This window comes from Neofelis nebulosa, chromosome 13 (genome assembly GCF_028018385.1).
Source record: "Neofelis nebulosa isolate mNeoNeb1 chromosome 13, mNeoNeb1.pri, whole genome shotgun sequence".
In the NCBI taxonomy this organism is placed as follows: domain Eukaryota; kingdom Metazoa; phylum Chordata; class Mammalia; order Carnivora; family Felidae; genus Neofelis; species Neofelis nebulosa.
The window spans coordinates 57,772,782-57,795,105 of NC_080794.1; the positions used below are offsets into that span (position 1 = coordinate 57,772,782).

The following is a 22,324-nucleotide window of genomic DNA, read 5'->3' on the forward strand; positions in this document are numbered from 1 at the left end:
ACAGAATATTCAAGAATTGTGGGATGACTACAGAAGCTCTAACATAAACACAATGGGAATATTAGAAGAAGAAAAAGAGAGAAAGGGATAGAAGCAATACTTGATGCAGTATTGCCTGAGGATTTCCCCAAACTAATGTCAGACACTAAACCATGGATCCAGAAAGCTTAGAGAACATCAAGCAGGATAAATACCAATATTACACTTAGGCATATCATATTCAAACTGCACAAAATTAAACATAAAGAATCTTGAAAGAAGCCAGAGGGAAAAACACCTTACCTAGAGTTAACAAAAATAAGAATTACTTCTGACTTCTCATTGTAAATCATGCAAGCGAGAAGAGAATGGAATGAAATATTTATAAAGTATTGAAAAACACCCACCAGCCTAAAATTTTATATCCTGTGAAATTATCCTTCCAAAGTGAAGGAGAAAGTCTTTTTCAAACAAACAAAAATTGAGGACATTTGTTGCCAGTAGACTTGCCTTGCAAGAAATGTTAAAATGACTTCTTCAGAGATAAAGAAAATGATCTAGGTCAGAGACTCAGACCTACATAAAGAAAGGAAAAGCATCAGAGAAAGTGTAAATGAAGGTAAAATAAAAACTTTTATTTTTCTTATTCTTAATTGCATAGATAAGAGTTTGTTCAGAATGATAACAACAGTGTATTCAATTATGTATGCTTATATGTTTATATGTAAGAGAAATGAATGCCGGTAATGGTACAAGAGGAAGAATAGTGTTATTTGAAAGTGGACTTGGAATAATTATAAATGTATATTGGAAACTCTAGGGCAACTACTAAAAAGTTTTAAAAAAACATAACTGATAAGAAAGGAAAGAAAATGGAATCATTCAAATACTATCACAAAAGGCAGAAAAAGAGTGGAACACAAAAGTAGGAACAAAGAACAAGTACAACAAATATGGCAAATACTAATCCAACTGTATCAATAATCACTTTAAACATCAATAGACTAAAAATATTAATTGAAAGAGATCATCAGAATAGATCAATAAAACAAGACCTAACTATATGTTATTTACAAAACCCACTTTAAACATAAAGATACATATAGATTAAATGGATGGAGAAAGACCATGTTAACACTAATCAAAAAAGTGGGTGGTTATATTAATACAGAGCAGACTTCAGAACAAAGAAAGTTATCAGGAATAAAGAGAGGCATTACATCACAATAAAAGGTGTCAATTCTCCATAAGACATAAGAATCAATAGTATACATCTGCCTGGGAACAGAGGGTCAAAATATGTCAAGCAAAAACTGATAGAACATCAAGGAGAAATGAATGAGTATGCGGCCACTGTTATAGTTGGAGACTTCAGCATCCCTCCATCAGAAATGGACAGATCCAGCAAACAAAATCAGTAAGGACATAGTTGAACTCCATGACACCATCAGTCACATGGATATAATCGACATCTATAGACTACTTCATTGAACAACAGCAGAATATACATTCTTCTCAAGCTCACGAGACATTCACAAGACAACCATATTCTAGGCCATAAAACACACCTTAACAAATTTGAAAGAATAGAAATCATACAGTGTCTGCTCTCAGACCACAGTGGAATTAAATAAACAATAACAGAAAGCTAAGCTGGAAAATCCCCAAATATTTGGAGATTAAACAACACACTTCTAAATAACATGTGAGTCAAGGAAGAAAGGGAGAGTCAAGGATTATTAACTCTGTGTCCACAGCTTTCATAACCTAGATGAAATGAACCAATTTCTTGAAAGACACAATCTGCTAAAACTCACACAAGAAGAAATAGACAATCTGAATAGGTCTGTATTTATGAAAGAAATTGAATCAATGATTAATAACCTTCCAAAACAGGAAGAGTGCCAGGCCCAGATGGGTTTACTGATGAATTCTACCAAACATTTAAGGAAAAAATTATACCAGTTCTCTATAATCTCTTTCACATAGGAGCAGAGGGAATACTTCAAATTCGTTCTGTGAGGCCAGCATTACCCTAATACCAAAACCAGACAAAGACATTACAAGAAAAAGAAACTGCAGACTACTAACTCTTGTGAGCATAGGTGCAAAAGTCCTCAACACAATATCATCACATTGAATCCAACAATTTATAAAAGGAATTCTATATCATGACCAAGTGGGATTTATCCCATACGTGTAAAGCTAGCTCAGCATTTAAAAACCAGTTAGTACATGAATAAATCACAGGGATAAAAATACAGCATAGGGAATATAGCCAGTGGTATTGTAGTAGCATTGTATGGTGACAGATGGTAGCCATACTCTGGTGAACATAGCATAATATATAAGCTTGTCAAATCACTGTTATACCCCTGAAATTAATGTAACATTGTTTGTCAACTACAATAAAAAGTTGTTTAAAACCAGCTGATATAATCCATCACATCAGCAAGCTAAAGAAAACAAATTATCATATCAATAGATGCAGAAAAAGTATTTGACAAAATTCAACACCCATTCATGAGAAAAACTTTCAATAAACTAGGAATAGAGAAGAACTTCTCTTAACTTGATAAAGAATACAAAATCCTACAGCTAACATTATACTTAATGGTGAGAAATTTGAAGCTTTCCCACTAAGGAACAAGGCAAGGATGTTCCCTCTCACCATTCCTTTTCAACATCATATGGGAGTCCTACTTAGTTCAGTAGGACAAGAAAAGGAAGAGCATGTTTTTCTGGAGCACCTGGGAGGCTCAGTCAGTTAAGCATCCAACTGGCTCAGGTCATGATCTCATGGTTGACCGCTCATGCTGTCAGCACAGAGCCCACTTTGGATCTTCTGTCCTCCTCCCTCCTGCCCCTTCCCTACTAGCGTGTGCTCTCCCTCTCAAAAAAAAAAAAAAAAGATTTCTGACCTATATGCAGGCCATTTTTGGTGCCCAGAACACTTACAATAGTAACATCAAAGATCACATAACAAATAGAATAGTAATGAGAGTTTTGAATATTTGGAGAATTATCATCATGTGACAGAATGAGCAAATGCTGTTGGAAAAATGGTGTGGTTAGACTTAGCTTGATGCAGGGTTGTCGCAAACCTTCAATTTGTAATAATTGCAGTATTTGCGAAGTGCAATAAAATGAAGTATGCATATATCACCCTTTTTTGCATATCGCTGGAAGTGAAATGGCCGAATAAGGAATTAGGATTTTCTAGGACAGACTACTTTGATGAGGAATAAGAAATGAAAGATTTTGTCCTGTCTAAGCTAAGAGTTCAGATAATAAGGCTTTTATTGTGTCACCAAACACGTTCTTATGAACAAAGTGATAATTGCTTGGAAGTTTTTTCTAAACTTATACATAGTTTTGGCCTGGCAGGCTATATTAAATGATGTTTACTGAGCAAAAATATATTTCTGTTGTACTGTGCTAGCTGCTGAATTGGGTTGGTTCTTAACCACTAGAATTTGTTAATTTAAAAGGGCAAATAACTACAAAAAATAATTACAGTGTATATATAATAAGTAGATAAATTTGGTCCTGTAGACATATTTGATTTGGTTTTATAGAGTTGTGAATTTGAATACCTTTAGATGAGAGTCCTGCTTTATAATCATCCTGCCTGCCACAGTCACCTTGCCTGACATTTTCATTCATGTTACCTGCCTGGATCTTGAAGACATTTGCAATCAGAAGAGATGAGGGAAGGCAGGAACTGGTATAAACCCATTCACAGAGGGGCCCCTGGGTGGCTCAGTTGGTTAAGTGTCCGACTTCGACTCAGGTCACCATCTCGCGGTTTGTGGGATCAAGCCTCACATCAGGCTCTGCACTGGCTCCGTGGAGCCTGCTTAGGATTCTGTCTCTTCTCTCTCTGCCCTTCCCCTGCACCTGCTTTCTCTCTCTCTCTCTCTCTCTCTAAGTAAATAAACTTAAAAAGGAAAACCATTCACAGAAACTAGAAAGCTCAAGATCAGAAAGTTCAAAGATACTGAACTTAAAATACAGTGACTCAGAAGAATGAATGTAAAATTATATTTATTCGTTTTATGTTAATAAGCATGCATAGTTTATTTAAAACTTGGCTTTGGTTTCATTGTGTTTTGAATGTTTATTCTGGGGGAAAATGTAATTTATTCTAGAAGCAGTCAGGATCAGTTTCCTTAAATTTCTGTTTTCAGCTTCTTTATCCCTCATCTGGGCCATAGCTTTCTGTGCAAAGGCTAATGTAAGCTTCAGCTTACATATCTAACTCTGGTTACTCTAAGAAATTCTTTGGATTTGCTCCATGGAAATTGTTTTGGCATAATTAACTATAACTCCTACAGTAACCTGTACTTCTAAGGGAATATACAGTATATTGTTTGTGACTTGCTGACTTTAGAACTATGAGATTATGAATCCCTGGTTAATTCTTTATGTTGACTGTGTTCTTTTATGAAGACAAATTTTTAGAGATTTCCAGAACTTTATGAAAACTTGAGGTCTTCTAATTAATGTAAGTTTTCCTTGGCTTTTTATATTTGACTTCTTAGTCAGTTATGGAGCAGATCTGAAGCTTTTTTTAACCCAGAGCGTTATTTATCAAGTGGAGGTGTATGATTTGCATGAGTATAAGGTACAATATATATCCTAAAATCAACAACTTTTGTTTTTTAATCATAGTAATATAGTATAATGAAAAAAATCTGGTGAAAAGTAGCCATTTCACTAAATTAATTTGAAGTATATAAGCAAGCGATGATTTTTTGTTTTTCGATTGATTTTAGGTGCCAAATATGAAAATAAAAAAATTTTCCCTGATTATCACACTGACATCCAAAATATCTAAATAGGGGCGCCTGGGTGGCTCAGTTGGTTAAGCAGGCGACTTTAGTTCAGGTCATGATCTCACGGTTTGTGGGTTTGAGCCCTGCATGGGGTTCTGTGCTGACAGCTCAGAGCCTGGAGCCTGCTTCAGATTCTGTGTCTCCTGCTCTCTGTGCCCCTCCCCTGCTCATGCTCTGTCTTACCTCTCTCTCTCAAAAATAAATAATGAACATTAAAAATTTTTTAAAAATAAAATACCCAAATAAAAAAATCATAATTTCTTAAATTGGCTTTTCTTTCTGCCTATCTAATTTTTTACAGTGGTAGTACCATTTGCTTCCTTTCCTGGAAAACCTGTAGTTATCTTAGATTTATTTCTTTTTTACTATCCCAATCACAGCCCTTCCCTGTCATAACTAATTAGTAGGGTTCCATGTTTAGTTGTATCTGTTTTTCCCCTCTGCAGTGGCAGTAGTGAAAGTGGCTAATGAATTGGATGGTATATGCTACTAATATTTCTAGATCAAGATCATAGATTATTGGAGCATCATCATCTTGAACTAGAGCACGAAGACATTAGCCAGCGAGCATAGCGCTTTCATTTTGACAGTTCCAACTATATCTCTGGCTTAAATTTTTTTAAGGCTCAGAAAAATGCCAAGAAAGGTTTCCCTTGTTCCGAATGAGTAATATTAAGTGTAACCTTTTTTTTTTTTAGAATGTTGAATAAAATGTTTTAAATAAGATACTTGTATTAGTCAGGCTGTTAACAGAAAATTGACAAGAACTGACAGAAAAACCAACTCAAGCTGCCTTAAATGATGAAGAGAAATTATTAGCTAAATGTGACTGGAAATCCCAGAATAGGGAAGATTTCATGTGAAGCTGAAGCCTGCTGCTCAGCAGATGCCACCAGGAACCCAGGTGGTGTGTCCTTCTTTCAGCTCCGCTTTATGCAGTTTTGGCCTCATTGTCCGACTACATGTGGTGCCTCAGCAGCTGTAGGCTCTCTCCTTCTAGTAACAAAATGGCTGCTCAGTCACAGTTCCAATCCTTAGATCCTCATGCTCTATCATCTAAAGGAAGAGTGAGAGGTTCCCTCTATGAGATGCTATGTAACACCTTTTGGGTAAGAGGGTGATAATTGCTAATTCATCTAAATTCATCAGGATTCATACTTGAAGCTAGATATAGGTTCAGTCCGATCTAGACCAGATAGAGCTGTGAAAGGGGGCAGAGTGATTTTCCAAAATATGTTTGGAGATTGTTCCAAAGAAGGGGGAGTGGATGATAGTAAATCATAGATGTTTCCTAAAATGTTTAGCTATTACTACTTAATTTTTATGTAAAACACACATGCTCATGTTCCAAGAGGACTTGGCTGGAGTTTGTGCATGTGTTGATTTTAAAAAGTTCCTTAGGTAGTTCTGTTGCACACCTGTGGTTGAGAACCACTGATCGTATGATATCATTTAATTCTTATATATTGAAATGAAAAATAGTTCTCAAATTGTGTGGGACTTTTGCCTCCAGAGGGCACTGTTTCTTTAACAAGCAGAAGAATTGTTTTGTTTATAAGCTAAGTCTTTTTGCTAATGTTTATTTATTTATTTTTGACAGAGAAAGAGTGTGCATGTGTGCGGGGGAGGGACAGAGAGCAAGGGAGAGAGAATCCCAAGCAGTCCTGCCGCTGTCAGTGCAGAGCTGGAACTCACCAACAGTGAAATCATGACCTGAGCTAAAACCAACAAGAGTCAGACGCTTAACAGACTGAGCCACCCAGGGGCCCCTAAATTTTTTTTTTTAAGTTTATTTATTTTTGAGAGAGAGAGAGAGAGAGAGTGTGTGTGTGAGCAGGGGAGAGGCTGAGACAGAGAAAATCCCCAACAGTCTTTGTGCTGTGAGTGCAGAGCCTGACACCGGGCTTAACCTAAACCGAAATCAAAAGTGAGATGTTCAGTTGACTGAACCACCCAGGTGCCCCTAAGTTAAATCTTTAAAAATTTAATTTAGGAGTTAGTTGATATGTTCCTGTCTTTCTGGTGGAGTCTTAAGGATTGAGAATATTTTGGTTTCAGCTGTAGTAGAACTTAACCAGGAGGTCCAAACTAATTTTCTAAATAGTCTCTAAATTAAAATTAGAAATCTTTTTTAGAAATATCTTATCAAATAATTTAGTGTATTCTTGTGTATATTCTTGTGTATAAGTACAGGAAGAGATGCAGTGAAAACTTTGTTTCTTTGCTTGCTCTTCGTTCTTTGAAAATAAAATGTAGTGAGTCAGTTCATGCGGTTCATGTATGTATGTTTTCTGATGACTATATTTGCCTGGATTATAAGGAGAATCCTTAGCTCTTAGCAAGATTCTTTCAGGTGTTGAATTTAAAACATGTTCCTGCCCAGGACTACTGTCTGAAACTTTTCTTTCACACAGCACAGCCACCTACTGCCTTAGATTTCTTTGTTTGCTGTTATACACTGTGGAAAGTACTAATAAACTTTTAAAAATATACATTTTTTAAATGCCCCAAATTACATTTATTATGTTGAGAAAAGTTATCTTGGCTTGGATAGTTTATGAGAAAAGTAGTACCTTTTCTTGGTATCCTCTCAGAAAAATAGATTACATTTGACCCTTCAACAGTGTTGGGAGTTAAGGACGCTGACTCCTCCCCCCAACCCCCTGCAGTTAAAAATCCATGTATAACTTCTCGGGGCGCCTGGGTGGCGCAGTCGGTTAAGCGTCCGACTTCAGCCAGGTCACGATCTCGCGGTCCGTGAGTTCGAGCCCCGCGTCAGGCTCTGGGCTGATGGCTCGGAGCCTGGAGCCTGTTTCCGATTCTGTGTCTCCCTCTCTCTCTGCCCCTCCCCCGTTCATGCTCTGTCTCTCTCTGTCCCAAAAATAAATAAAAAACATTAAAAAAAAAAAATTTAAAAAAAAAAAAAAATCCATGTATAACTTCTTTATTTAAGTAAGCTCTACACCCAAGGTGGGGTTTGGACTCATGACCCCAGGATCAACAGTTGCATGCTCTACTGACTGAGGCAGTCCAGTCAGGCACTCCAAAAATCGATGTAACTTTTGACTTTCCCCAAACTTTACTAACAGCCTACTGTTAACAGAAAGCTTTAATGATAACAGTCAACTAACACATACTTTGTATATGTATTATATACTGTATCTTTACAATAAAGTAAGGGAAGAGAAAATGATAAAATCATAAGGAAGAGAAAATACATTTACAGTACTGTATGAGTATTTATTGAAAAAATTTCGTATATAAGTGGACCCATGCAGTTTAAACTCATGTGGTTCAATGATCAGCTGTAACTAGCAGAACTCCAGATAATAACAACAAAAAGTAATAAATACATTTGTGGTTTATTTATTTTTCTTAGTTCCTTTTCAGAAAATTAGTGGGCTTCGAATCACTTTATCCAGAAAGCATATACTTGTAATAAATTTCATTATAATGTGAATGGTTTCATCATTTTTATAATTTTTCTTTCTTCACATAAATACTGTGTTTGTTTTCCTCATGACTTCAAGATTTCTAGATATTTGGTTCCTCTCTCCATCTCAACTTTTGGTTAATGTTTTAATTGTCCCAAATTGCTTTAAAAAATCCAGGAAAATGTGAAATAATATTCTTTTAATAAAATCCTGTATAGTAAAAAGGGTAATTAAGAAGTATATCATTGGGGTACCTGGCTGGCTTTGTTGGAAGAACATGCAACTCTTGATCTTGGGGTCATGCATTTGAGTCCCACGTTGGGTGTAGAGACTATGTAAATAAATAAATACTCAATAAATAAATAAACTTTTTAAAAGTATACCATTGATTTTTTTTAATTAAAAAAAATTTTTAATGTTTATTTTGAAAGAGAGAGAGTATAAGCAGGGGAGGGCCAGAGAGACAGGAGGAGAGAATCCCAAGCAGGATCCACACTTTCAGAACAGAGCTCCATGTGGGGCTCAAACTCATGAACTGTGAGATCATGACCTGAGCTGAAATCAAGAGTCCAACGCTTAACCGACTGAGCTACTCGGGCACCTCAGTATATCATTGATTTTAAATGTAAATTTTCCAAATGTTTATTTATTTTTGAGAGAGGGCATAAGGAGGGGAGGGGCAGAGAGAGAGGGAGACGCAGAATCTGAAGCAGGCTCCAGGCTCTGTGTTAAACCCGACGTGGGACTTGAACTCACAAGCCATGAGATTATGACCTAAGCCAAAGTCAGATACTTAACCAACTGAGCCACCCATGCACCCCTAGTATATCATTGATTTTAAATCCCAGTCTTGATTTTGGCTCAGGTCATGATCTCGCAGTTCTCTTGTTCGAGCTCTCCCACCCCCCATCAGGTTCTGCCCAGACAGTGCTGAGCCACCTTGGGATTTTCTCTCTCTCTGCCTCTCCAGTCCCTCCTCCTCTCTCTCTCAAAATAAATAAATAAGCTTAATTTTTAAAAATACTAAAAAAATTAGGTTGAAATTAGAATTTTAAAGGAACAGCTATTTAAAAATGTGTAAAGTTTCACCAAGTACTTTAGCTCTGCGAGTTTGGGGGAGAGGAGTCTCTTGATACTGGTTTTTAGAATTTTGTCAGCTCTTTCTCTTTCTGCCTATGTTGGAGACATCCCAGAAAAGCAAGAAAAATCACATAGAGCTATTTGAGTACAGATAGGTATAGTAGAGGTTAGGAGCAATCAGACTTCAAATTGTCTTTGCTTTGGGATATAAGGGAAATGGGTATTATGGGATAATTAATACAGTTTTGAGTTTCAGGCCCCCCTTATGTGGATGCCTTCTAGAATAGTGGTCTCACTTCAGCTCTATAATGATCGATATTCATCTGCTTAGATTCAGTAAAGGTAGTGAGACATGAAATAGAGGGGGCTGATTTTGAACACTGAGGCAAAATGCAAAGTGGTAAATAAACATTTACATTGCTTCGAGACATTGACATTTAAATGATATCAATAAAACGTGTTGTGGCATAGCTTTGTGGGCTGTAGGCATTTGCTATCTTGGATATCTCCTCCTAATGCTGTTAGGTTAAAGAGATGTATATTATTGCTGTGGCTAATGCAATTAATTAATGCATATTAATGTGAGTGGGGAGAGAAGAAAAATCTTTCTTGGAATTCCCGTTCCAGTCCTACTGTGAAAACAGGCATACCGATGGAAAGACGTCTACTAGTAGTTGGGTTTTATCAGCCTAATGTGGCAGTGAGTAGTGAGTGGTTAGACGTTGTGAAAATTGGAAAGGGAGGCAAAAAAGCATTTTAAAATATGAAAACGGCACATTTTGGTTGTTCATGTTTACCATTTTGTACACTGTTCTGAAAATTTCTTAAGGCGCACAAACTAAAATACTTAGTGAGGGTTTCTGATTATATTTTTTAAAGTTGCAACTCAAATGACATACTATCTCCGTCAAGCTTTTTATCAAATAAGTAGTAGCTATTTCCTCAGGATGCTTTGCTAAACCTATAATATAGCATTAGTCATGTTTTGTTACACAGTTCCCCCCCCACCCCCGCTTATCCTCAGGGGTATGTCCAATCCATCCCCAGTGGATTCCTGAAACCTCGGATAGTACTAAACCCTATTTATATTGTTTTCTCCAATACATACCTAGCTCTGATAAAGTTTAACTTATAAATCAGGCACAGTAAAAAATTAATGATACCTAATAATAAAATAGAACAATTATAAGTGTACTACGACAAAAGTTATATGAATATGGTCGGTCTGTCTGTCTCTCTCTCAAAATACCTTATTGTACTGTACTCCCCTTTCTTTTTGTGATGATGTGAGATGATAAAATGCCGATGTGATGACATGGAGTAAGGTGAATGATGTAGGCGTTGTTGACATAGCATTCGGCTGCTGTTGACCATCTGGGGAAAGGTCAGAAGGAGGATCATCTGCTTCCAGACTGTTGTTGACTATGGCTAACTGAAACCACCGGAAGTGAAACCGTGAATAAGGGGAGAACTACAGTATTGTATCTCTCCCTGAGTTGTGAGATACTCATCTCAGTGTCTTTATAGTGATCTTATTCATAGGCATGATATAAAACGTAAACTAGATTAAACTCTACTCAAACATAATATGTGACTACTAATGGTTAGTGATACTGAAGTATCAGTCAGAAATCTAAATGGCGGGGGGGGCGCCTGGGTGGCTTAGTTGGTTAAGCGTCTGACTTCGCTCAGGTCATGATCTCACGGTTTGTGAGTTCGAGCCCCGCGTTGGGCTCTGTGCTGACAGCTCGGAGCCTGGAGCCTGCTTCGGATTCTGTGTCTCCCTCTCTCTCTGCCCCTCGCCTGCTCACACTCTGTCTCTCTCGTGTGTCTCTCAAACGTAAATAAACATTTTAAAAAATTAAGAAATCTAAATAGGTATTAGTTTTGTCAGAAATATGACATTGTCCCTCATGCTTTACTGTTCAGAGTGATAAGTTGTTCACCTTTTTGTAAAAAGTATTCCAGGGCCTTGTGCAGTTCAAAAACAAACAAACAAAACAAAACAAAAACTGAGGGAAAGGCAGAGATCCATCTAGTTTTAACTTTTAACTTACAAGATGTTCCCTAAGTCTGTATGAGCCTTTAAAAGAAACGCATAGACATGGGGATCTTTTGCTATGGTTCAAAGGCCACAGTGCCTAATCTGTGGCCTCTATCAGAGTGCTGTTTTCTGAATGAGAACCCACAACTACCATTTCTTCTTTTTCTAGTTTTTTAAGGTGAAAGTTTAGGTTATTGATTTGAATTCTTTTTCTTTTATAATATAGGCATGTATACTGTAACAGTTTCTCTTAGCACTGCTTTCATTGCCTCCCATAAGTTTTGGTATTGTGTTTTGTTTTTTTTATCTCAAAATGTTTTCTTATTTTGATCATGATTTCTGCTTTGACCTATTGGTTATTTATTTTAGTCTGTTGTTTAATTTCCAATATCTGTGAATTTTCCAAATGTCCTTCTATTACTGATTTCTAATTTTATTCCATTGTGGTTAGAATACATACTTTGTATGATTTCAGTCCTTTTAAGGCTTGCCTTATGACCTGACATATGCCCTATTCTGGATAGCATCCCATGTGAACTTGAGAGTAATTCATGCTCTGCTGTTTTTGAGTGGGATATTCTATAGATGTCTGTTAGATTTAGTTGGTTTATATTGTTAATCTAATCCTTTTCTTCTGCCTGCCAAATCTGTAGAACCCCTGTAGTAATTTTTTCATTTCACTTATTGTACTTTTCAGCTGCAGAATTTCTATTTTTTTAAAGTTTATTTATTTTGAGTGAGAGAGAGAGCACAAGCAGGGGATGGGCAGAGAGAGGAGAGAGAGAATCCCAAGTAGGCTCTGCACTGTCAGTATGGAGCCCCATGCCAGGTTTGAACACAGGAACGGTAAGATAACGACCCAAGTTGAAATCAGGAGTGGGATGCTTAACTGACGGACCCTCTATTTAAAAAAAAAAATTGTTTTTTCTTTGAGAGAGAGAGCAAGAGTGTGAGCAGGGGAGGGGGCAGAGGGAAAGAGAGAGAAAGAGAGAGAAAGAGAAAGAAAGCATCTTTAACAGGCTCCACGCTCAGCATGGAGCTTGATGCAAGGCTCAATCCCATGACCCTGGGATCATGACCTGAGCTGAAATCAAGAGTCAGAGGCTCAACTGATTTAGCCACCCAGGCACCCCCAGAATTTCTATTTAAAAAAATTCTGCCTTTTTACTTACATTATATTTTGTGAGGCATTGCAGTATTTTCCTTTAGTTCTTTAGATGTGGTTTCCTATAGTCCTTTGGACATATTTTAAATAGCCGAATTAAGGTCTTTGTCTTAAAAGTTCAATGACTGGGCCTTCTCACTAAGAGTTTCTGTTGATTGCTTTTTTTCCCCCTGTATATGAGTCATACTTTCTTGTTACTTTGCGTGACATAAATTTGTTGAAAACAGGACACTTAAATAATATATTGTGGCATTTCTGAAAATCTGATTCTCCTCTCTTCCCAAAGTTGGTTGGTTGGCTGGTTGGTTGTGACTTTTCTGAATTAATTCTATAAAGTCTCTATTCTTTCTCCTCTGTGGCCACTGAAGTCTCTGCTTGGTTAGCTTAGTGACCAACTAATGACTGGACACAGATTTCCTGAAAAGCCGAGAACCAATAAGTTTCCCAGTCTTTGCTGAAGAACTCTATGTAGGTACTGGGGCATACCTTCAACACTCAGGCATTTGACAACTCTACGTTAGCCTTTACTTCATGCTTGTACAGAGCTTCAAGGTCAGTCATAAATGAGAGCTTAGAGCCTTCTCAGGTCTTTTCTGAGCTTGTGCATAGCCCTATATGTGTACATAGCCTTGTAGATTCCCAGGAATATGTAAGAGCCTTTCAAAGTCATCTATGTATATCTCATTCCCCAGGTTTTCCTTTTAAGCTAAAGTTAGTTGACTGTGTGCCCTGTTATCCATTCCTTCAGGCATATGCCATATTCAACAATTACCTTTAATTGTTTTCAACAAATGTCCCCAGAGAAAAGGCTTTATGCACTGGACAAGCCCCAATTTAAATCAAAGAAAGACATCCCTGTAAGTGGGGTCTTCCAGGAAACCATCAGGTAGTTGAAATAATGATAATTCTCCAGGAATGTGGTTTTGAAGGAGCTCCAAGCCCATTCTGTTCCCTTTGATGGCTGTCAGGCTACTGTTTTTTACCATAGTTGTAGGATGTTGATTTTCAAGGATACTGTGAAACTAAAGTAGGGGAAGAAGAATGGAAATAAGGGCACATTAAAACCCTGCAATGCTCCTTTTCTTACCAAGCTGTTTTTCTTGAATAAACACTATTTGGATTACTGCAAGGTTTAAATTAATTTCCAGAGTCCTGGAAAAGTTGATTTTGACTATTTTTGCAAGTTTTCTTGTTGCTTTTATGGAGGAGAGACTGTTTGGAGATCTTCACTCTGGTGTTTTTGCATCACTCTCATCCTTTCTTTTCTCCTCCTCTGAGAAGTTAACTATCTCTTTCTTCTCTTTTCTTTTTTTCCTCTTGAACTTAAGACACCAGAAACTATTCCATTTCTTCTGTTACCATCCAACTTTATTCTTCTCAGTCAGTGGACAGAGGTGGTCTTCTGTGTCCTTGACAACTTCTGTTTTTAAACTTCTGTCTCTCCTGTGAGTCTTCTTAAAGCTGTGAGAACAGTTCAGGATTAATAACTCATAAATTATCCTACCCCATAAAGGAGGTTGGGGGGAAAAAGTGATGTCAGTCAAATAGACTACTGCCAGCCAAAAAACTAACAATTTTCTTGGATTTTGAATAAATGACTAAAATATTAGATCAAAGAAAATATAAAATAAATTTTAGAATTTTGAGAACACTTGTTTTTAAGTTTATTTCTTTTGAGAGAACAAGAGTGGGGAGGGGCAAAGAGAGACAGAGAGAGAGAGAGAATTCCAAGCAGGCTCAGCACTGTCAGTGCAGAGCCCGATGTGGGGCTCAAACTCGTAAACCATGAGATCATGACCTGAACCGAAGTTGGATGCTTAACCAACTGAGCCACCCAGGCACCCAAGAAAGGTTTTTAAATTATCTGCTTCTATAACTTTTTGTTTTTGTTACTTTATCCCTTATCAGGATGCCCGACATGCAGCAGAAGGAGAAATATATACCAAACTTAATCAAAAAATTGATGAATTTGTTCAGCTTGCTGATTATGACTGGACAATGTCTGAGCCAGATGGAAGAGCTAGTGGTTATTTAATGGATCTTATTAATTTTTTAAGAAGCATCTTTCAAGTGTTTACTCATTTACCTGTAAGTATGAAAAATCCCAGAAAATTGTATTATAATTTTGCTTACTAAAATATATGTAGAATTTAATCTTAATTTGAGATTTACTGGCTCAAACCAACTTCATGGCTTGAATATTTTCTTTCCATTATTACATGTCTATTTGTGAAGAATTCTAATAACCTAGCCAATTGTTTGAAGTTTTAATTTATTTTACTTTCAGCCAAAATAACTACAACTTTGTTTCTACCAAAACCAAAACAAAACCCTGAAATTCGGTTTAGACTTAAATTGAAATAAACTCTTTTTTTTTCTCCAGTGTAATGAATTTTATTTTATTTTATTTATTTATTTTTTGAACTTTAATGTATGCAAATTTTATTTTATTTTATTTTATTTTCAATATAAGAAATTTATTGTCAAATTGGTTTCCATACAACACCCAGTGCTCATCCCAAAAAGTGCCCTCCTCAATACCCATCACCCACCCTCCCCTCCCTCCCACCCCCCCTCAACCCTCAGTTTGTTCTCAGTTTTTAAGAGTCTCTTATGCTTTGGCTCTCTCCCACTCTAACCTCTTTTTTTTTTTTTTTCCTTCCCCTCCCCCATGGGTTTCTATTAAGTTTCTCAGGATCCACATAAGAGTGAAAACATATGGTATTTGTCTTTCTCTGTATGGCTTATTTCACTTAGCATCACACTCTCCAGTTCCATCCACATTGCTACAAAAGGCCATATTTCATTCTTTCTCATTGCCACGTAGTACTCCATTGTGTATGTAAACCACAATTTCTTTATCCATTCATCAGTTGATGGACATTTAGGCTCTTTCCATAATTTGGCTATTGTTGAGAGTGCTGCTATAAACATTGGGATACAGGTGCCCCTATGCATCTGTACTCCTGTATCCCTTGGGTAAATTCCTAGCAGTGCTATTGCTGGGTCATAGGGTACGTCTATTTTTAATTTTTTGAGGGACCTCCACACTGTTTTCCAGAGTGGCTGCACCAATTTGCATTCCCACCAACAGTGCAAGAGGGTTCCTGTTTCTCCACATTCTCTCCAGCATCTATAGTCTCCTGATTTGTTCATTTTGGCCACTCTGACTGGAGTGAGGTGATATCTGAGTGTGGTTTTGATTTGTATTTCCCTGATGAGGAGCAACGTTGAGCATCTTGAAATAAACTCTTAATAGGGGTAGTTCTCATTAAAGTCAGTATAATCAATGACTTTTCCAGTTAGAAAAGCCGAGAAATTATTAGGTGTTTTTAGGCCAGAGATGAGGAGTAAAGCTGGAACATTGTTCTATCCTGATACATAGTAATAATGCATCTACATTTTGAGCAATCTATTGATGAAACATTAAAAAAATATATATAAATTACAGGGATGTTTGGGTTTGAATAGGCTGAAGCATTGGATTCTTCAGATGAGGGATGCAAAGACCAAAGAGGTTATCTTGGGATGAACATGCTTTTCATTAGGTGTATTCAGAAATAATAGAACTATTAAAACATGAGTGGAGTAATTCTTTTACAAATAAAATAGAAAAAAAAATTGTTGACCTTTTTATTTCACAATAAAATGTAGCTGAACACAAGAAAAAAACCCCACCTGGTAAGAAAGAAAGAAAGAAAGAAAGAAAGAAAGAAAGAAAGAAAGAAAGAAAGAAAGAAAGAGAAAGAAAGAAAGAAAGAAAGAAAGAAAGAAAGAAAGAAAGAAAGAAAGAAAGAAAGAAAGAAAAAAGAAAGGAGGTGTAGCTGAACACAAAAATACTTAATCTCAAGCCTCCCCAACAGCCTCCGCCCATCTCTCCTGTTTAAAATGGAAAAAAAAAAAGTTACTCTCCTAATTTTTTGACTTTCCATTGCGAGTTGCTCCAGAGGACCATTTAGAATATTTGAAGGCAGGTGTTGCTAAAAAATAAATAGAAGAATTTCCTAAAGAGATTTTAATAGTGGATCTGTGCCAAAGAGATTTTAGAAGCTTACCCAGGGATTATATTATATTCCTAACTGCTCTCTTTCTGTTGAAAAAAGGAACCTGTATATATGTTTAATTCTTGTTTCATCTAATTTCTAAGAAAATGTTCCTCATGTAGTATATTTTAAATAATTGTTGAATTAATTTGAATTCACGTTGCCAGCATTCATCTCCATGTTTCTAGCCAAAAGCAGTGTACAAAAGTAAACAGATCTGTGTGCACACGCATGTACACAGATACATACACATCATATTTTTATGTTGCAATATCTTTCACAGCTTGGCACAACATGATGGGTAGGAATTTTGTGCATAAATTGAGAGGATTAAGAGAGGTTATATGTTAGAAATGGTTGGGGCAAATATCTCACTTCAGGAGGCTAACATCTGGAGGGAAAGGCTGCTTTCTTGTACTGTAGTAACACTGAGAGAGACAGATCTTCTTGGACTAACTAGATCGCTCATGTAATCTATTACGATATTTTGTATAGTTTTAGGGGATTCTTCATATGCCATTTTGGATTTTTATGTTATTTAACATCGGTTTTCCTGTAAAGGAAATAAGCTGCTGTACAGTGCAGACCAACAAATACAATAATAAGTATAGGACATGATCAGATAAATAGGAAATTGTATCTCACAGCTAAGAAAAGAGAAAATGGATGTGACAACAGTATATGCTTATTCAAGCAATAAACTAAAAACATAATTCCAAAGCAAAAATATTAAATTATTTACTATAGTAAGTTTTAGCTAGAGTTGATAATTTTATTATTGCTTAGTATATTCCCTGAAATACTGAAATTGTATAAAATATTTGACTGTCTTGTTTTCTTTTAAGCAAAGATCAGAAGCAGTATTATTAAATGTATTGTTTTTCTAAGCAACATAGTTGTGTAAGCTACCATTTTTGTTTGAATGTTTTAGGCTGAAAAGAATTCCTTAGTTTCAGGTTACCCTTGGACCCTGATAGAGAGCCCCATTCTGGACTCCTTCAATTCTCAAGCTTCAGAAGATTATTTATCACATTTAGTCCCAAATCAGTCAGCTTTAACAGAAGTAGCTATCCCACTCACAGACATGGAGAGTGGCCATGTGCCCTAACTATCCTAGCTTGACATTGTTCAGGGTCAACGCAGTGAGTTAGAGTCAACGCGAGCTGTGAGACCAAGGATCACTCTTTCAGATGGTGCAAGTATTGGCTATTAGTGCAAATAATTAGACACAAAAGTTGATGCTGTGGGATGAAGCTGATTCTTTGACTCCACAACCCTAAAAAATACCTAAGACAGAACACTTAGTTTAAAAGCTCCACTTTTAGTGTCATTGTGTATTTAGTTTTTGTCAGTCTCTGCCATTGTTGTAAAAGAATATTTTCTCAATCACAGGTAATCATGATGTCCAGTTACTAACCACATTCCTGGGAAAGGTTCCAATGGTTCCAAAAAGTTATTATCCAACCAGTACAATTTTGTTGTCTGCTCACAAGATATGAGAACAATAGAAATTAATGGATAATAATGGTTTTGTTGGAGCCCAGGGAAAGAACTTTTTGTTATTTTCACTTTTTAACTACATTATGGTAGCAATAGAAAGGTGTAGGATTTGGAAGACCAGCAATAATATTCACTGTAGGCACTTCTTATTTCTAGGGTTGGATGAGTGAGAGAATTGGTATATTACTTCCCTTACCTATGTCTCTTCACTTGCACTGTTTCAGCCAGTACAGGTCTATGCAAGAGAGGGAAAAGTAAAGTAATTTAATATGCTTCCATATGAAAATACTTATTCATCAGCTCTCTGCTGACCATAGAAATTGACAACAAGCTAAATAGGCAGTATTTGCAGTAATGACTAGTATTACCCCATTACCCAAAATGTTAAGCTGCCCTGTTAAATATATTATCTGCCTCAAGGGAAATTGCCTTTTTATGACTCAATTAAATCAAAACCCATTTATCTTTTATCATTCTTGGGGTCCAGGTTGCTGAAGTGGGGAGAGCATAGGATGGGCTCTAGAGTTAGCATGACTTCTGCTTGAACCTTAGATTTATAATTTACTATTTCCAGAACCTGCCAAGTTGCTTAACCTCTAAACCTTTTACCTTCGTAAAATGGTATAATTCATTTTCCCATAGGACTGTCATAGATAGGATGAATTAAAATAGTATGTAAAAAAGTCGCCTGGCAGGGTTCTTGGCATAAAATAAGTACTATTAATAATGTTAGTTTTGTCTTCTTTTTTCTTCCTCTGTTACTGTTTTAAGGCCCTTTGTAGTACTAGTTTCATTTTAATGTACTTTACTTTTTTGTGTGTTGTATTTATGCCTACATTTTTAGCTTGATATTATTTAGCTCTGAATTCTATACTTTTGCATTATATAGCCATTAAAAAATTTGATTGTGAAAGATATTCACTATAAAGTGTATTGATATGAATAAATAAGTATAAGTTGAGTGCACTGCTTATAATGACTAACAGATGCCAGTGAAGTCTCATTACTCTGTGAAGAAAATGTTATTTCATCCCTAGATTAATATTCTTGGAATCTAAAATTTAATCCCTAAAATAATATTAATGTTCATAGTATTTCAGATATGTAAATAACCCTTATTTCTCATATTTTTTTCCTGACAATAGAAAATACATCTAAGTATAGAAGAAATAAAAATTACCTGTTATCTTGTCAAAGGATAACCACTGTTAACATTTTGGCATGTATTATACAAGTCATTTTCTTCTATGCAATTATGAGACTTAGTTTAAGTCTGATTTATAAGTAAGTTTTGTTTTTTTAAAGTAAGATTTTATATTAGCTAGAAAACTTAAAACCAAAGGAATTTTAAGAAGCTTTTAAACATTCATTCACCACTTACACATATGTAAATAGAAAAGGTTGTTAAGCAACTTGAACAAACGTAGTTACTGTTCATGAAGACTGCCAATGGAATTCACTAACATTTTACCGTGAGTGTACTACCGAAAAACCCAGCACTGGTCTGCTTCTAGAAAGAACAACAAACATTTACTTTCTTCATAAATGCTAATAGTCATGTGTTTGTTTCAATAAAGATAATTTTATGGATTTACAACCACTAAAGGATATGTATGAATGGTAATGACTCTTTAATTTCTTCATATGTGTATTTGCAAAGGGGCCCAATTTACCCAAATTTTATGCTAACAAATGGTTATCTTTTATAGTAGAAGTAAATGGAAGATCATGAATGATCAGTTTTCTCATATTTCTTCCTTTCTCAGAATTCCATTTTATCTTTAGCCATAATGTAGTTTTCTCTGCTTTTATTTGCTACCACTCTAAAGTTCTTAAATAAACTGATCTTGTTTCTGTTTGAATTGTAAATACCAGTTTTTCTTCCAAGAAAGATATATGTTTCTTTGCTTTCAAATATGCTTAACTTTTGGTTTAATGCATTAATATAAGTCTTGTGACAAATGATAAAAAAAATAGACATGATTGCTAGGAATAATGAGTTTGGCATCTTTATTACAGAATAGATGCCTAAAAAACTGTTTATAAAAAGAATATCTTAATAGAATCATTTCCCCATATCTCTTACTCTAAGATTAGAGATGCCTTTCTACTGGGAGAAAATGGCTTTAAAATAGTGGTGGGCAATACATATTATGAAAGCCTATCGTGCACAATTCTGCCTAACTGTGCATTCAGTGACATCACATTGGTAGCCGTAGGTAGGAGTAGTTAGACTGTGGAAATCAGCAAATCTTATGAATGAAGGCTTTTTTCCCAGAGAATTGTTGTTAAACATTTACCGGCATAGCACTAAATATGGTATAGATTTTAAAATCACATTGCCAAAGAAAAATGATTTACTTTTAACTCAAGAAATAAATCAGAGTATGTATGTTCAAAAATAAAATTAAAAATATTATAGTAGGAACTACTTTCAGGACAGGGAAATGTTATTCGATCTTTAAATTCTGTATCTACTTCCCCCATCTAGTTCCCTTTTAAAATATTTCCCTTTTTAATTGTTTACTTTGAAGGGTTTTTCCCTTCACTTAATTGATTGCTTCCAGCCATAGGCCATAAGTGTTTTATTGACAGCCTAATTTAGTATCCTTTGTAAATTTTTTATGTGTAGGGCCATAGTCTCCCTCCCTACTAAATGTATCTGGTGCCACTAACTTTTTAACATGCATTTTTATTTCCATATATAATTTTGAAACATATTATGGTTTCTTTAAGTGAAAAACAAATATATATCCAATAATAAATGAAGATATATGATTTGGACAGAAATGGATAGTATCTAACTTTAAAAATCAGGACACCTGGGTGGCTAAGTTGATGAAGTGTGCAGCTATTGATTTCAGCTCAGGTCATGATCTAACAGTTCATGGGATTGAGCCCTGCATCAGGCTCCGTACTGTCACTGACAGCACAGAGCCTGCTTGGGATTCTCTCTCTCCCTCTCTCGCTCCCTGTCTCTTCCCCTCTCTTTCTGCCCCTCCCCCACTTATACTCACTCACGCTCTCTCTCTCAAAATAAATAAGTAAATAAATATTGTTAAAAATCGGGGCGCCTGGGTGGCTCAGTCGGTTCAGCTCAGGTCATGATCTCAAGGTTCATGAGATCGAGCCCTGCATCGGGCTTTGTGCTGACAGCTCAGAGCCTGGAGCCTGCTTCAGATTCTGTGTCTCCCTCTCTCTCTGCCCCTCCCCTGCTCATGCTCTGTCTCTCACTCTGTCAAAAATAAATAAACATCAAAAAAAAATTTTTTTAAAAAAAAAATTTTTTTTAACATTTATTTATTTTTCAGACAGAGAGAGACACAGCATGAATGGGGGAGGGGCAGAGAGAGAGGGAGACACAGAATCTGAAGCAGGCTCCAGGCTCTGAGCCATCAGCCCAGAGCCCGAGGCGGGGCTCGAACCCGCGGACCGCGAGATCGTGACCTGAGCTGAAGTCGGACACTTAACCGACTGAGCCACCCAGGCGCCCCCCCAAAAATTTTTTTAATATCTAAAAAAATCATTCTCAGGGCACCTGGGTGGCTCAGTCAGTTACACATGCCACCTTGACTCAGGTCATGATCTCACAGTTTGTGAATTTGAGCCCCACGTGGGGCTTTGTGCTGACAGCTGGGAGCCTGGAGCCTGCTTCGGAATCTGTGTCTTCTGCTCACTCTCTCTCTCTCAAAAATAAATAAACTTAAAAAAATCACATCTCCTTGGACCTGGCTGGTCAGTGTGTAGAGCATGCAATTCTTGATCTTGATGGCATGAGTTCAAGTCCCACATTGGGTGTAGAGCTTACTTAAAAAAAATCATTCTCTCCTTAAAATGTTTTTTCTGAAGATGCACCACTATATTAAAACTTTTGAGATTTGGAGTCTGGGCCTGATTCTTCCAATAACCAGCACTGTGGAAACAGACACATCATTCAACCTCTGGATTAATTTGTTAACGTCTGTCTGATTTCATAGAGCCTAAAATAAAGGTTGTTTTGTTTCAGTTTACTTTTATTCCAGTTAATACGTGTACCTAGAAATGAGTCAAATAGTCCAGAAGAATTTGGGATGGAAGATAGCCACTCTCCTTGCTCTTTCCTGACACCTCGTCCCACTCTCCCAGACTGCCATTTTTCACCATATGTTTTTATTTCTTCTGGTGGTTATCTTAATAAAGATAGAGACTATCTAGTGATTCCTTACTATGAAAGATAGGTGTGTGCATAGCAATATCTCCTT

At 36.4% G+C, this 22,324-nt stretch overlaps 1 protein-coding gene across 8 annotated transcripts in view; it reads left to right on the plus strand.

Annotated features, from left to right (window-relative positions):
• Positions 1 to 22,324, plus strand: part of EXOC6 (exocyst complex component 6) — a 304,381-nt gene that overhangs the window by 209,590 nt on the left and 72,467 nt on the right. For 7 of the 8 annotated variants that reach the window (XR_009252451.1, XM_058697175.1, XM_058697174.1 and 4 more), the window contains one exon: positions 14,449 to 14,628. The exons of the other annotated variant lie outside the window; for it this stretch is intronic. Coding sequence is in view for 6 of the 7 variants with exons in the window: in XM_058697175.1 (XP_058553158.1) it covers positions 14,449 to 14,628 (180 nt within the window). In the remaining variant the exon portion in view is untranslated. The remainder of the gene's footprint in view (positions 1 to 14,448; positions 14,629 to 22,324) is intronic. 8 annotated transcript variants of the gene reach the window in all.